Consider the following 13,433-nt stretch of genomic DNA (forward strand, 5'->3'; position numbering starts at 1 on the left):
GTGATATCTTAAATAAAGAATAAAATACCCACTTTTATTATGGGTATTGTTCTCCAATATATTCAACATGTTACTCATGGTTTTCTACAATATTTACAATGCCCAATGTTCACCTTTTTATTAAAAAGTGCACTGTATCTGGAGTCGGGGCAGAAAGGGACAGGCTCTGTGAACTTCAGACAAAGTCTACCCCACTTCAAAGGCACCACTGAGCATAAGTACTGGACCTCGGCACTACCAAATCAGTACACATCTGGACCTGGGGCCACTCCGTCAGGAAGAAGGGGATCTGCTGTGCTGCTCAAGGACTGCCACTCTGCTGGAACTGCTGTTTGCTGAACTCCTGCCTTGCTGTGCTGCCCTGCTACTCTCTCTCTGCCTGGGTGAGAAGGACTGGACTTGCATCATTTGAACGTAGAGTGAATCCAAGGGCTTGTTGACTTAGCTCCTGTTGTCGAAGTTTCAGGGACACAAAGACTTGGAGCCCTCCTGTTCCAATACTTGGGCTCATCTGCTTGTGAGTTTGTCCTACCAAGTAGAGCCACCCCAGTCCTGGTCCCTTGGAAGCAGACCTAGTGGTTTGCTACAGTGGAACCGACGCATCCTCTGCTACAAGAGCAGAATCAAAGCATCGCCACTGTTGTGGGAACCCGATTGGTGCATCACGCTCGGAACCGGCTCATCATCGCGGCTGCTGCAGGTAAGAGCCGTGGGGCCAGGTGAGGGGGTATTTCAAGGGACAGCCACGAGGGAAAATTAATTATTTAATTTTCTTTCGTGGTTGTCTCTTTAAATCCCCTCTCACCTGGCCTCACTGCACTTACCTGCAGTGGCCGCGGCGCATCGCACTTGGAACCGGCGAATCGCACTTGGAACCACCGCTTCAGAACACATACATCACCTCTACAGCGTGGAGAACCTCGGTGCATCGCATTTAGGGACGCAGCTTCGCTCACAGAACAGACACATCGCTGCAACTGTGTTGAGAAATTTGTTGCAACACCTCCGTGAGGATCACTGATGCATCTGGCTGTTGCGACCAGGATCAAGGCACTTTTGCCCCAGGGTCTGCATGGGTTCTGTATCTAGCCAGCACTCCATCATGGTCAGGTTGAACTCTTGACTCTGTCCCGGTCCAGGGCGACAAATTAATCTTTTAGGCACTAATTGCTTAAAAGCACTATATTTTGCATTTAATCGTTAAAAATTAATGTCTTGACTTCAACTGGATGGATTTTTGATGTTTTGGTATGGTTTTATTTATAAAATCATAATCTATTTTTCGAACCTGGTGTGGAGTCTTTTTGTGGTGTTTTCACAGTGTTGTATGAAGTGTTGCATAAATACTTTGCACATTGCCTCTTAAGTTAACCCTGATTGCTCTGTGCCAAGCTACCAGGTTAGCTCAGGATAATTTAGGTTTTGTTGTGACCTACCCTGACTAGGATAGTGGTTCCTGCTTGGACAGGTTGCACGTCTCTGTCAACCAGAAACTTCCCATTTTCTAACAAGTAAGAACTGGAGAACATGAAAGTCTGCCTTCATGCCAGTCTAGAGGCCTAATCGATCTGGTCTGGAATCCAGTGATGTCAAAGTGATCTCCCTGATGTTACCTCATTTCATTCAAGTTTATTACAAAATATCTCGTCAAACACCCCACACGTAGGGCTCCCCCTTCTTAAGCCAAATGGTGTCTTCTTGCTTATCTTTGGCTCATGGATTATTTTCAGTACATATATTCATATTAGTACTGGAACATTCCTTTGTCTGGATATTCCATCCTTTAACCACCTGAACGTTTTTGATTTGTTTACTCACTCACCAATATTACTGCTAGCAGTATTAAACTTTGAGCTTGCATGAGCAACACAAATGGGAGTGCTGGGAATGAGCACTCAGGCATGATGCATGAACAGTGAGAGAATTGTATTGCTCACAGGAATCTACATGACAAAAGTATGCAAGGTTTGTTCTGACAAGGATAAATTGAAAGTAGTCCAATGACAAATCATTGAGAACAATGGAGCATCCATAATAATATTCTAAGAGGACGATGGTTAGTAAAAGAAGGGAAAATACTTAGGGTAGTACCAAGGGAAGAAATGAGGAAAAGATTAATGATAAATTACAGCACCATCTCCTTCTGTAGAGAAATGTTAAGCAAGAATAAAGAAACAAGTGCCATAATCCAGTAAGTCTGGGAAGGAGACAAATAGAAAACCATTCTTCAACTTCCCCAAAGTGAATTTCAACATTTGACCTGCGGAAAACGTATGAACGATATTGCCTTGAAACGTGGAAGGGGTATTTTCAACAGCATTCAAAATTTAAGTACTCTTACATAGTTTGTCCATGCTCCAAATATGGTCATTTTCTAGTTAAACTACACTGAAATCTCTCCAACCACTTTTAAAGGTTTCTTGACGTGCACTGCATCCCCACGTTCACCCTTGACTTCATGGGTACGGTCATGGCGAAAATTGTAGCTCTGTTAATTTTCTGCAATATGACATAATTGGATGCCTCTATGTAGAAACATGGATATCCCGTCCCACCAAGACCATGTCAAATTTGTACCAGGTTGCCCGTCTTTAAGAGATAGAAATTGTGAAATTCCAGTTACTGAATTAGGAGGGTTGAAGAATATGCTCAAACTTCCTGAACAGTGTTGCTCCGATTTAGCCTCCCCACTTTGTTGAGTTTTTCCACCAAACAATTGACCTTTGGGCAATGGAGAACAGTCTTTTGTGAGAGATGGACCCCTTTCAGTTTGCGAGTGGTTTACCACCCTTCTGTGAAGGGTGGTAAACTGCGACTGCTTTGTGACCGCAATTGCGGTCGCAAAACAGTCATACATAGCTTCCGGAGTCGCTATTAGGAAGGGACGCCCTTGGATTGCCCCTTCCTAATAGTGAGCCGCTAATCCTATTTTGCGAGTCGCAAATTGATTTGCGACTCGCAAAAGAGGGTTTAGTACATGGCCCACTCGTTTTGTCGGAAACGGGTCTAAAACCCATTAGCATCCGCCCAAAAAATTAGTACATCTGGCCCATAAGCTGTTATTTCATTCCATACCCAATAACAAAATATTTTTAAAATTTGAAAACTAAAAATAAACCAAGTCTTTTCAAGATCTATAGCGAGTCCTACACCTATTCACGCATCTTACAGCTAATCACTTTCAGCAATGTGAGGGTATGAGTTTTAATGTGTAAGGTTTTGATTAGGAGAAAACAGTGTGCAGCATGCACAAAGAAAAAAGTTCTGTTGTGCATTAAGTGGAAATAAATGTAAGCAATTCTATAAGTTTAAGCTAAGGAGTGCTAAATTACATGATAGATTGTCCAGTATCTAATGGACATTTAGGTTCAGGGAGTGTACGTCTTTTGCATGGAGAGTGCACGATTTTGAGGAGCATATCTTACCAATGGGATGTACATTTAAATACAGCACAACCAACAGATAGGGTGAAGACGGGGGGCATTAGGAGTGCAGATACAGAAAGAACTAGTTGTGTAGTTACAGAGTACAAATCTTATGGCAGTGTAGGTACAGGGAGCACTAACAGTGGCACTGCAGTTAGAAATAGCACTATCCTTCTGGGGGTGCAGTTACAGGGAAGGTGTCAATGTAAGCTCAGCTCTTCTCCTTAGGACCTCCCAGCTTGACTGAACACTCATATTTGAAAGACATTACAGCACACGCTCCATGTGCTAGGCAGACTACTCATACAGTGTCTACTTGCACATAAAATGATGCACACCTAGATACATCAACTGCCTCCGTACTTCAAGCACACAAACGGGTAAGACAAAATGCTCCCTTAATATGCATTTTCACCTGCTACGTCATAGAACACTACTCTGTGCCCCTACAAAGCTGTTAAAAATAAACGAACATCAACTTTACCTTATCCAAAACCACGTCGCTCTTCCTCACTTCTAGAACTTTAGATAGGTAGCGGCACAGTTCTGCATTTGCTTCACCCTCAGTGGGCGGTGCAGCGATAGCCACATCTACAGCTTCACTGCTCACATCTTAAGGAAAACAACATTTGGATTAGTAAACTTACAGCTTTTGTCCTTTACATTTTTGCTTTAAAAATGAGAAGTAAATAACCAATCATTGTAAAAAGGATAATTATAACAGCCATGAACTACTAACAAAGATGAATTTATCAATGTTATTGTAGTATGTCATGAGTATGGCATACACTTACAATGCCTCATCCTACAATTGGATGTTAGCTCAGGAATGTTAGTAGTGTCATCTGTGATGTCACGGAATTCTAGGTGGAGAGATTTGTATGTAAACTGGTTGAGTTGCTGTTTGTGCCAGCTTCTGTATGGATGGGATCTCTACGGATTAAGCTTACTTCAATCAACCTCTCTGCATCCTAGTATCATTAAGGAGGAATGCTTCACTGGCGTAGTCGGCAGAGTGCGGCCATGTGAGATCCCAACACGGAAAATTGGTGAGGAATTCATTAATTTTAAAAAAAGAAAAAAAAGAACAGTTCCAAGATGCGTCTACATCAATCTGACAGCAAGTGTCAAAGAAACTTCTAATAACTCAGATTTATTGGAATTATTTGTATGCTTATCTTTCGCTGAAGATTGGGAGCTTCGCCGCATTTGTATTGATTTATGTGTGCATACATAATCGATGCGGGCTCATCTTTATGCTGGTCGAAGTTTTCACATCGGTGTTCTGGCTTGTGAGCGACATACCACTGTTCGCAACGTTTGATCGCGCTGAGGACAGTTCCCGAGGTCGTCAGCTGTGGGAAACAGATGCAGTGCCTATCTTGGTTTCGAAACTACAGTATTTCTGTGTTTTTTTTGTATATTGGTTGGCGATGCTTCTGGATTGTGTGTGCTGAGCGCATGGAATAGCGCTCATCTGACTTTGCTTCTAGTGCTAATTTCGTACTCCTTCTACATTGCCTGACAAATTTGATGATAAACAACATATTTTATTTCAAAACAAGAGCCAACGTTGTGCGAGCGTTACCTGTCTCGAGGTCTTAGAATGGAGAGACCGGAATACTTCGGATGTTGTGTTGCCTAGATGTGAATGTTTGCCCTTCTTCCTCCTAATTAATATCATCTCGCGAGAAACGCACAAGGTTGCTTCCTGTGTGTCGTCATTCCACAGCGTACGCGGAAGCCATTTTGGAGGTTGTGTATCACATATCCAGGCAACACAGAATTACTCGCCGATGCACACGGCTTTCAGTTGTTCTGCTCTGTGTGTTTTACATCGACATACGCTGCTTCGTAGTCTTTGTACCTTCGTGTAGCGCATGTGGAACTCACCTTCATTAATACACACAACGCTATATTTGACCAGATAGCAAGGTAACTGAGAGCTTCTTCGTTGAAGCATTTTGCTGTGTACTTCGGTGGTGTGTACTACGCGACTATTAACATATCAAAGAAACTGAAAACTTATTTGTTTAAGCATTCTGCGCTCAGCTGTTTATTTTCTTCTTCCCGCTGATGTGCACAGCATTTAACATATGTAATTACTTACGCATGGTATTGGGGATAAATTAGTTTTAAAAAAAATAGTAGCTCCTTATAAGAGAAATATTTGTTGGTAACACATTCAGGCTCTGAATATTCAAGTGCTTTGAATATGCAAAACGTCACTGCAGCCCCATTTTTTTATCTGAGCCTGGCAGTCCTCATATAAAATGGAAAAAGTGGAAAGTTGTATTCGAGAGATATGCTAGGGTATGTGGCCCTTCACTTAGCGCAGAGAGGAGGTCTGCTTTATTGTTGCACTGTTTGGGGTCAGAGGGGCAAGACGTTTTTGACCATCTTTCTGATTTATCATGGGAGGAGGCGAATGGGCTCAATGACTATGAGATTTGCATAAAAAAGTTAGATAAACACTACTTACCAAAAGTAAGTACCATCTTAGAAAGATACACATTTGCTAAGAGAATGCCAGCCGAAGAAGAAACAGTAGAAGGTTATTTAACTGTTTTAAGAAAACTCGCATCTTCATGTAAATTTGATGGCTCAACTGATGAACGTATACGTGATCAGTTCATGTTTGGATGCAATAAGAGTTATGGTTACGCGATTAACCTACTTTGGATGAGGTTCTCGTTGTAGCCAAAAGGATACAACACTCTATAAAATGTGTCGCTGTTTTAAAGAAAGATTCTACTAATGAATGCAAGGTTCAAGAGGTGAAAAGTAATAGCAAAGTGGATCATAAAAGTAAAGACAAGACTCATAAAGAATCCTTGTCAATCAAAGAAAAAATAAATGGAGAGATGGAGTAATAGTAAGTGTTCAAGGTGCGGAAAAATGGGACATTTAGCTAACAATCCAAAGTGTCCCGCTCTAGGCTTGATATGTCCTAAATGCAAAAAGAAAGGTCATTTTGACTCAATGTGTAATAGTAAAGGTGCACCGAAAGTAAAAGAAGTTGAAGTTAATGATTGTAGCTATGATGAATCTAACCCTGAGGATTATGAATGTGGTCAGATTGTAGTGCAGGTGGTGATTGGAGACAAGAAGAACAATTCTCCATGTGATGAAATTCTGGTTGAAGGAGCAAAAACTAGAGTTCTATTTGATCCGGGAGCTAGGATCACAATAGTCTCAAGTGGGTTTTATATGAATAATTTGAAAAGTAAGCTTAAACTCCTGAAACCCGACATAAGGCCATTGGCTTATGTGGGGGAGCCCATCAAGTTTCATGGATATTTCATTGGTCTGATTGAGTACAAAGGGAAGTTGATTTCAGGAAAGATTTATGTATCAAAAAAGGGTGATAGCATCATCAGTTGGATCCATCAAGGTGATCTCGGTGTCTTCCTTGATCCCAATGGTGATCCTCCTGTTCAATTTAAAAGCGATGTAAACTCCATTAGGAAAGCAGGGGATGTTAATTTGATTAATGATCTCAAGAGAGATTAACCTAGTGCTTTCAGTAAAGAGCTGGGTTGTCTCAAAGGCTACAAGCACAAGATTATACTTAAAAAGGATGCTACTCCTGTATGTTGCAAAGTGAGAAATATTCCAATTTCGGTAAGAGAAGACATGCAAAAAGAAATTATAAAATTAAAAGAGGAGGGCATCATAGAGGAGGTTGAAGGGACCGAATGGTTGGCCCCAGTGGTGGCAGCACGCAAACCCAATGGGGACCTGAGACTCTGCATCGACTTGAGACAATTAAACAAATGTGTAGTGATTGATAAATATCCTTTGCCGAACATAAATGAGTTGCTGTCTCTGCTGGGTGGAGCCAAAGTCTTTAGTACAATCGACTTAACTTCGGCATACCACCAAATAGAGTTGGAGGAGTCATGTAGGGACTACACTTCTTTCATAACACCATTCGGTACATTTAGATTTATACGCATGCCCTTTGGGTTAGTATCGGCTTCTTCCGTGTTTCAAAGGGTAATGGAAAATATTCTTCAAGGTTTACCTGGTATTTATGTCTACCAAGATGACATTTTGGTTTTTGGGCAGGACACCTGTCAACATGACTCTCGCTTGAGGTCGGCCTTGGGAAGACTTTCAGATCATAATTTGACAATTAAAGCAGAAAAATGTAAGTTTAGAACTGACTCTATGGACTACCTAGGGCATAACATAACCTGTGATGGTGTGAAACCTAAACTTGATTTAATTAATACTATTCAAGAAATGAGTTTGCCATCCAACAAATGTGAACTCATGAAGTTCTTAGGAGTAGTGGAATATTACTCAAAATGTGTTAAGAATTTTGCTAATTGTGCAGTAAATATGAGACACCTATTAAAGAAGGGTGTAGATTTTATATGGACTGAATGCTGCGAGCAGGAATTCAAGGATATCAAATGTAAACTCAAGGCGGCCCCTTCTCTTGCTAGCTTTAACCCTATGATCAAACCAATACTCATCACTGATGCAAGTGAAAAGGGTTTGGGAGCGGTTTTACAACAGCAAGGTGAGGATGGCATCCAGACTATCATGTGCTTGTCACGCAGCCTCAAAGATCCTGAAACTAGATATTCAGTTGTAGAACGTGAGTCATTTGCGGTATATTGGGCTATAAAAAAATTGAAAAAGTTTCTTTGGGGCATTAATTTTGAGGTAAGAACAGATCACAAGCCTTTAGCAGAGATATTCAGCAAGAAGGGTCTAGATTCAATATCTAGCCGGATTACCAGATGGGTGATAGGGTTACAAGAATATAATTTTGTGATAAAATACATACCAGGTGTTTAGAATAATGTAGCGGATGTCCTGTCACGTCTCACGCCCATAACGTTATCCGAGGAAGATGATTGGGAAGATTCCGATGAATTAGTTTGCGTCATTGATCAGAAAATTATTTGTGAAAAGAGACGGTGTGATGAAATGGTTATGGATATTGTTCTAAATGAAATCATAGATCTGGTTAAGAAGGGTTGGAACAGTAACAAGCAAGGATCGGTGGACACCAAAAAGTTTTGGGCGGTGCGTAACCAATTGTCGGTAAAGAATGATCTCTTATTTCGGGGAACAAGATTGGTTCCTCCTTATTGTCTTAGGAAGGAACTCATAGATTTAGTTCATTCCTCTCATGCAGGCATTACAAAATGTAAAGAACGCTTGAGGATGTCATATTGGTGGCCAGGCATGGATATAGAAGTGGAACGTGCAATTCGTGATTGTATCCCATGCACATTGAGCGATAATTCCAAGAGCACACGTGTACAGCCTATGGTTTTAAGGAGACGTCCTTCAAATCCTTGGCAAGATATTGCCTTAGATATTCTGAGTCCAATTCACTCAAATGGGTCTCAGACTTTTGTGTTAGTGATAATTGACATGTTTTCACGTTGGCCTGAATTTTTCTTTTTATCCACCATTAACTCGACTCACATTATTAAATGTTTGAGAAATTTGTTCTCCAAAGAGGGAATCCCTGAATCCATATTAACGGATAATGGAGTGCAATTGGTGTCAGATGAGATGAACAGTTTTCTAGCATCTAAAGGTATTATACATAAGAAGTGCTCTCTTTACCATCCCGAGGCAAATGGAATGGTGGAGAGATTTAACAGAGTAATTAAAGAGACAATTGCATTATCTGAATCCACGTCTTTAAATTGGAAAGATGAAGTGCTTAGGAAAATTGAAGAGTACAGGTTGTCTCCTCATTCCACCACTGGTAAAACACCTTTTCTTTTGTTCCGAGGAAGAGTTCCTAATACCAATGTAGAACCTACATAGGTTAATAGATATGAGTTAGGTAAAGGTAAAGAAAATAAGTGTAACAACGAAATAATACCAAAAAAAAGAAGAAGAAAAAGGTAAATTAAGAAAGTGCTATTTTGATGGAAAAAAAGCTGTAAAAACAACTAAAGTTGTAGTTGGTGACTTGGTGATGATCAAACGTCCTGGCTTGTTGGGGAATTCTGTTGCAAAATTTATGAAACCCATGAAAGTCATTAAGGTATTCAAGAATGCAATTAAGACTCAAGATCACAGAATTTGGAATTTGAGTAGTGGTAATAAAAGGAAGAGTGGATGGTTGCCATAATGAATGTAATGATAATGTTCACCCTAAGACACCTGAAGGTGGTAAGAATCGTGCTTCATCTAGGGTTTGTAAGAAACCATCTTATCTTTTAGACTATGTTTAAAGAATTTCCTTTATCTTCTGATTTATAGGAATATGATACAATTGCAATTTAATTTTTTGTAACGAAGGGAGGTGTGTAGTATGTCATGAGTATGGCATACACTTACAATGCCTCATCCTACAATTGGATGTTAGCTCAGGAATGTTAGTAGTGTCATCTGTGATGTCACGGAATTCTAGGTGGAGAGATTTGTATGTAAACTGGTTGAGTTGCTGTTTGTGCCAGCTTCTGTATAGATGGGATCTCTATGGATTAAACTTACTTCAATCAACCTATCTGCATCCTAGTATCATTAAGGAGGAATGCTTCAGTTATACATTTGGTAAGGTGGCTGTAAATACAATATATAGACTGCCCATCAGGCCCACATAAAAGCAATGCCCCCTTAGACAACATGTGTCTCTTTATAACAGGCACTTACAGGATGTGTCACTAATATTGTACTTGGGACGGTGTAGGAACGCTAGCTTTAAAAATGAAAGTCCGCCCAATACAGTGCAATTCTTTTGTTCTTAAAGTATACAATGATATACGCAACCAGAACTTTTATTGTATAAAGAATCAAAACTGTCACTGCACTAAACTCAAATCTCAATAGTGGGACAAACAAGACAAAAATGAGCATTTGCAAAACATGACAAATAAAATAAAGACACCCTCAGAAAGGAAAGGGAGAACTATAAATGGACATCATGACAAAAGAGTAGATCCAGGTCTCTCTGATATCACAAGGATGAACGGTTGTCAGTGTTAATGCACATCTGTTCGCCTTCAAACAAGTGCTGCCAGTGGACAAATTGTGAAGGTACAGGCAGAGCTTTCAGATGTAAAGATTAATGAATGTGGAAGGCCACATTAGAAATATATTATAGGGGAGAAAGGCGGTGGCTTGTTAGGAAGCAGAGCCATGTGTGTAAGGCCGTAGTTTACAAGTTATTGTGGATGCTTAAATCACCAGTGTATGTCAACTCATGTCCTCTCTTTCTTGAGTATTTTAGATTGAATACATTCCTATTCGGGAGAATGTTTCTCCTGTTACAGTATTCAGATGTCAGCCCTTTCTTCATGCTGTGGCTGAGTGTGGTGGTTGTAACATAGGCAGCAGTGGTTGTGATTACAGTTAGCACGGTTTTAACTGCAACTCCAGAGGAGAGGAGAAGAGCAGTGTAGTAGTGTAAGTATTGTGCACCACAGGTACAAAATCAAATGAGAATCAAGATAAGGTCAAACAAGGAAGGTAGGCAGCACCAATATAAACAACTTACATTTAATCGCACATCATGGCACATGGATGCACTCCTTCACTTGAGTATGGAACCCTACATTTGCAACTGGATTGGACCAAAGCAGCATGTGACCAGACATGTGTTCCTACTCTCTGTTGCAATGGCTCCCCTTTCAAAAATGCATCCTTGATGAGGCGTTTCAGACATCAGATTAAGGAAGCAAAAAGTAGATTATTTAGCCCAAAGTGATGCAATGAACAGAGGTGGGTGTTCTACAGGACTGAAAAAGGCTACGTGATGGACGTCTCATAGCGCTGTTACCGATCTTGCCAGACTCCCAAGAGGCCTCGCCTTCTTGTTCTCTGAGGAAGGAGGTGGTGAGGCCTCTTGCTGTCCTTCCGGTACAATAAAAGAGATTATGGTGGGGCAGAACAAACCTCCACTCAAAGTGCTGCTCCCAAGCAGGCAAAGCCACATTCGAGATGGGAGCAAATATGGAGCTCTCTTACTACACAAACACAAGACACCACAGAGACACAGAGGATTCAATAGGGTAATGGTGCCCCGGCAATCTTCAGTTGTTGTGCCATGCACCAAACAAACAATTATTGTCAGCGAAATAACTATAACTTAAAATCCACAACAAATTAGGTTTATTAAAAAAAAAAAGGGTATAATTCCTTTTTAATACCAGAATGGCCTTGCTCCAACTTCCAATTCAAGCACCTTCTACTCCTCTACGGGCTTCTAAAGTGAACCTCTGACTCCAAACATATTTTTCACCTCTGCAGTAGGCATTCTTCCACAGCAATGAAGAGGTCATATAGGGTAAGTAGATGCAGAGTTAAGACAGATATACTTCAGTATCTAATATCCTCAAAAAAAGAAGTAAAAAAGCAACTTTACAACTGCCTTGAACGCAATTATTGTTCTTGATGATACCTGATCAGGTTTCAGACCTCTACAAAGCACAAAATCAGCTATTGTTGCTGTCCAGAATGATCTTGGAAGGGTTCCTGAACAAAATAGCTCTGCAGCATTGATCCTAACTAGACCTCTCCACAGCATTTAGCACAGTCTCACATGCCATTCTCAAACAGTTTCATTGCAAATGGTATCGGTCTTGGGGCCTTAGTCTGACTGCTGATTGGCTCTCACTGCTCTCCCGAGGCTCCTAACATCTTTGGAGTTCCTAAGGGCTCCTTTCTGAGTTACATCTTATTTAATATATGCATTGCTCCTCTTTCATTGCAGTTCAGATCATTCTGCCTTAAGGCAATGTATTATGCAAATGACACCCATATCGTGGTGTCCTTCTCAAATAATTTGGCTTAGACTCAAGGACGTTTTAGGATCTACATGTCGCCAGTAGCATGCTGGGTGTTGGCCAACTATATAAAACTTAAAAGCGACAAGACCAGGTTTCTACTGTTCGGTGGTGAGCCCTCAGTCCGGTCCTCAGCCTTGTGGCCATCTCAGCTGAGTGCTATCACTACCCAGAGTGCTCAAGCCAAGAATGTTGGGGTAGTCTACGACTGTCAACTATCATTCACTCCCCAGATACACTGAGTGGTCGGACAATGTTTTGCACTGCTCAAAACATTACAGGAGGTAGTTTCTCTAATAACTGAATGGACCAAAAATAACAATCATCCAGTCTGTGATCATTTCATGGCTTGACTATGGAAACTGCTCCTATCTCAGTCACGAAGATTTCTATTTCAATAAGGCACCTCAGTGGGTAAAGTTAGCTGCAAATCTGCAGGTAAGATGCTGGAGTTTGCATATTTTAGTTAATTACCTAATGCGTATATATGACACAACTGACTACTATTCAACTTGGGGAGCCGGAGTTGAAAAGGACCAGCATTGGAAATAAGGATTTCCGGAGGTGTGCTTTTAGAATCTAATTAAAAGAACTAGCTTTTAAGTGCCCCTTTTAACCCATGTCATTTTTGCCAAAAGATGCATAACTCTGAATGAGTATCTTGGCAAATTCCTTCTTATCTAACACATTCGACAAGGTGTGTAATAGGGTGGGGTTTGCGGGGGGGGGGGGGGGGGGGGGACTTTGATAAAGACAAAAGACCTAATTTTGAAATATATTTTCGAACTTAGTGCATGGGAACCAACCTGTTTCTAGATATTTTTTCTATTTTTTATTGTGTAGCCTGGTGGAGAATACCATGGCTCGCAGAATAAAGACAGCAGAAGATTGTGGAAACAAAGATTTCAAGGTAGAAGAGGTACATGGACGAAAGATGCTAATTTGCATGTTTTGTCCAGAGCCTGTCCCAATAGTGACTGACAAGACTGCAAGCGGAATTGTTGAACATCTTGTCACCAAGACCCACCTAAAGTTGAAAGAGGCACCAAATAGTGACAGCATATGTCCTATGTACCTCACTGAGATAATGACACACTTCAAAGGAAAATGCGAGGAAGGAAAGGAAGTGCCACATGAATTCGTACGTGCCGTAGTACAATCTGAAACCAGTTTACCCAAACCCGATTGACCGAGTGAGAACCTGTTCTGGGAACGTGCACAGGAAGGCAATAGGCGTTTC

At 40.9% G+C, this 13,433-nt stretch overlaps 1 protein-coding gene across 2 annotated transcripts in view; it reads right to left on the minus strand.

Annotated features, from left to right (window-relative positions):
* Positions 1-13,433, minus strand: part of LOC146860406 (UPF0235 protein C15orf40 homolog) — a 63,657-nt gene that overhangs the window by 20,883 nt on the left and 29,341 nt on the right. For both annotated transcript variants that reach the window (XR_014978818.1, XM_085644273.1), the window contains exon 3: positions 3,910-4,037. Coding sequence is in view for 1 of the 2 variants with exons in the window: in XM_085644273.1 (XP_085500399.1) it covers positions 3,910-4,037 (128 nt within the window). In the remaining variant the exon portion in view is untranslated. The remainder of the gene's footprint in view (positions 1-3,909; positions 4,038-13,433) is intronic.

Source organism: Triturus cristatus, chromosome 3_1, assembly GCF_964204655.1.
Source record: "Triturus cristatus chromosome 3_1, aTriCri1.1, whole genome shotgun sequence".
Taxonomy (NCBI): Eukaryota; Metazoa; Chordata; class Amphibia; order Caudata; family Salamandridae; genus Triturus; species Triturus cristatus.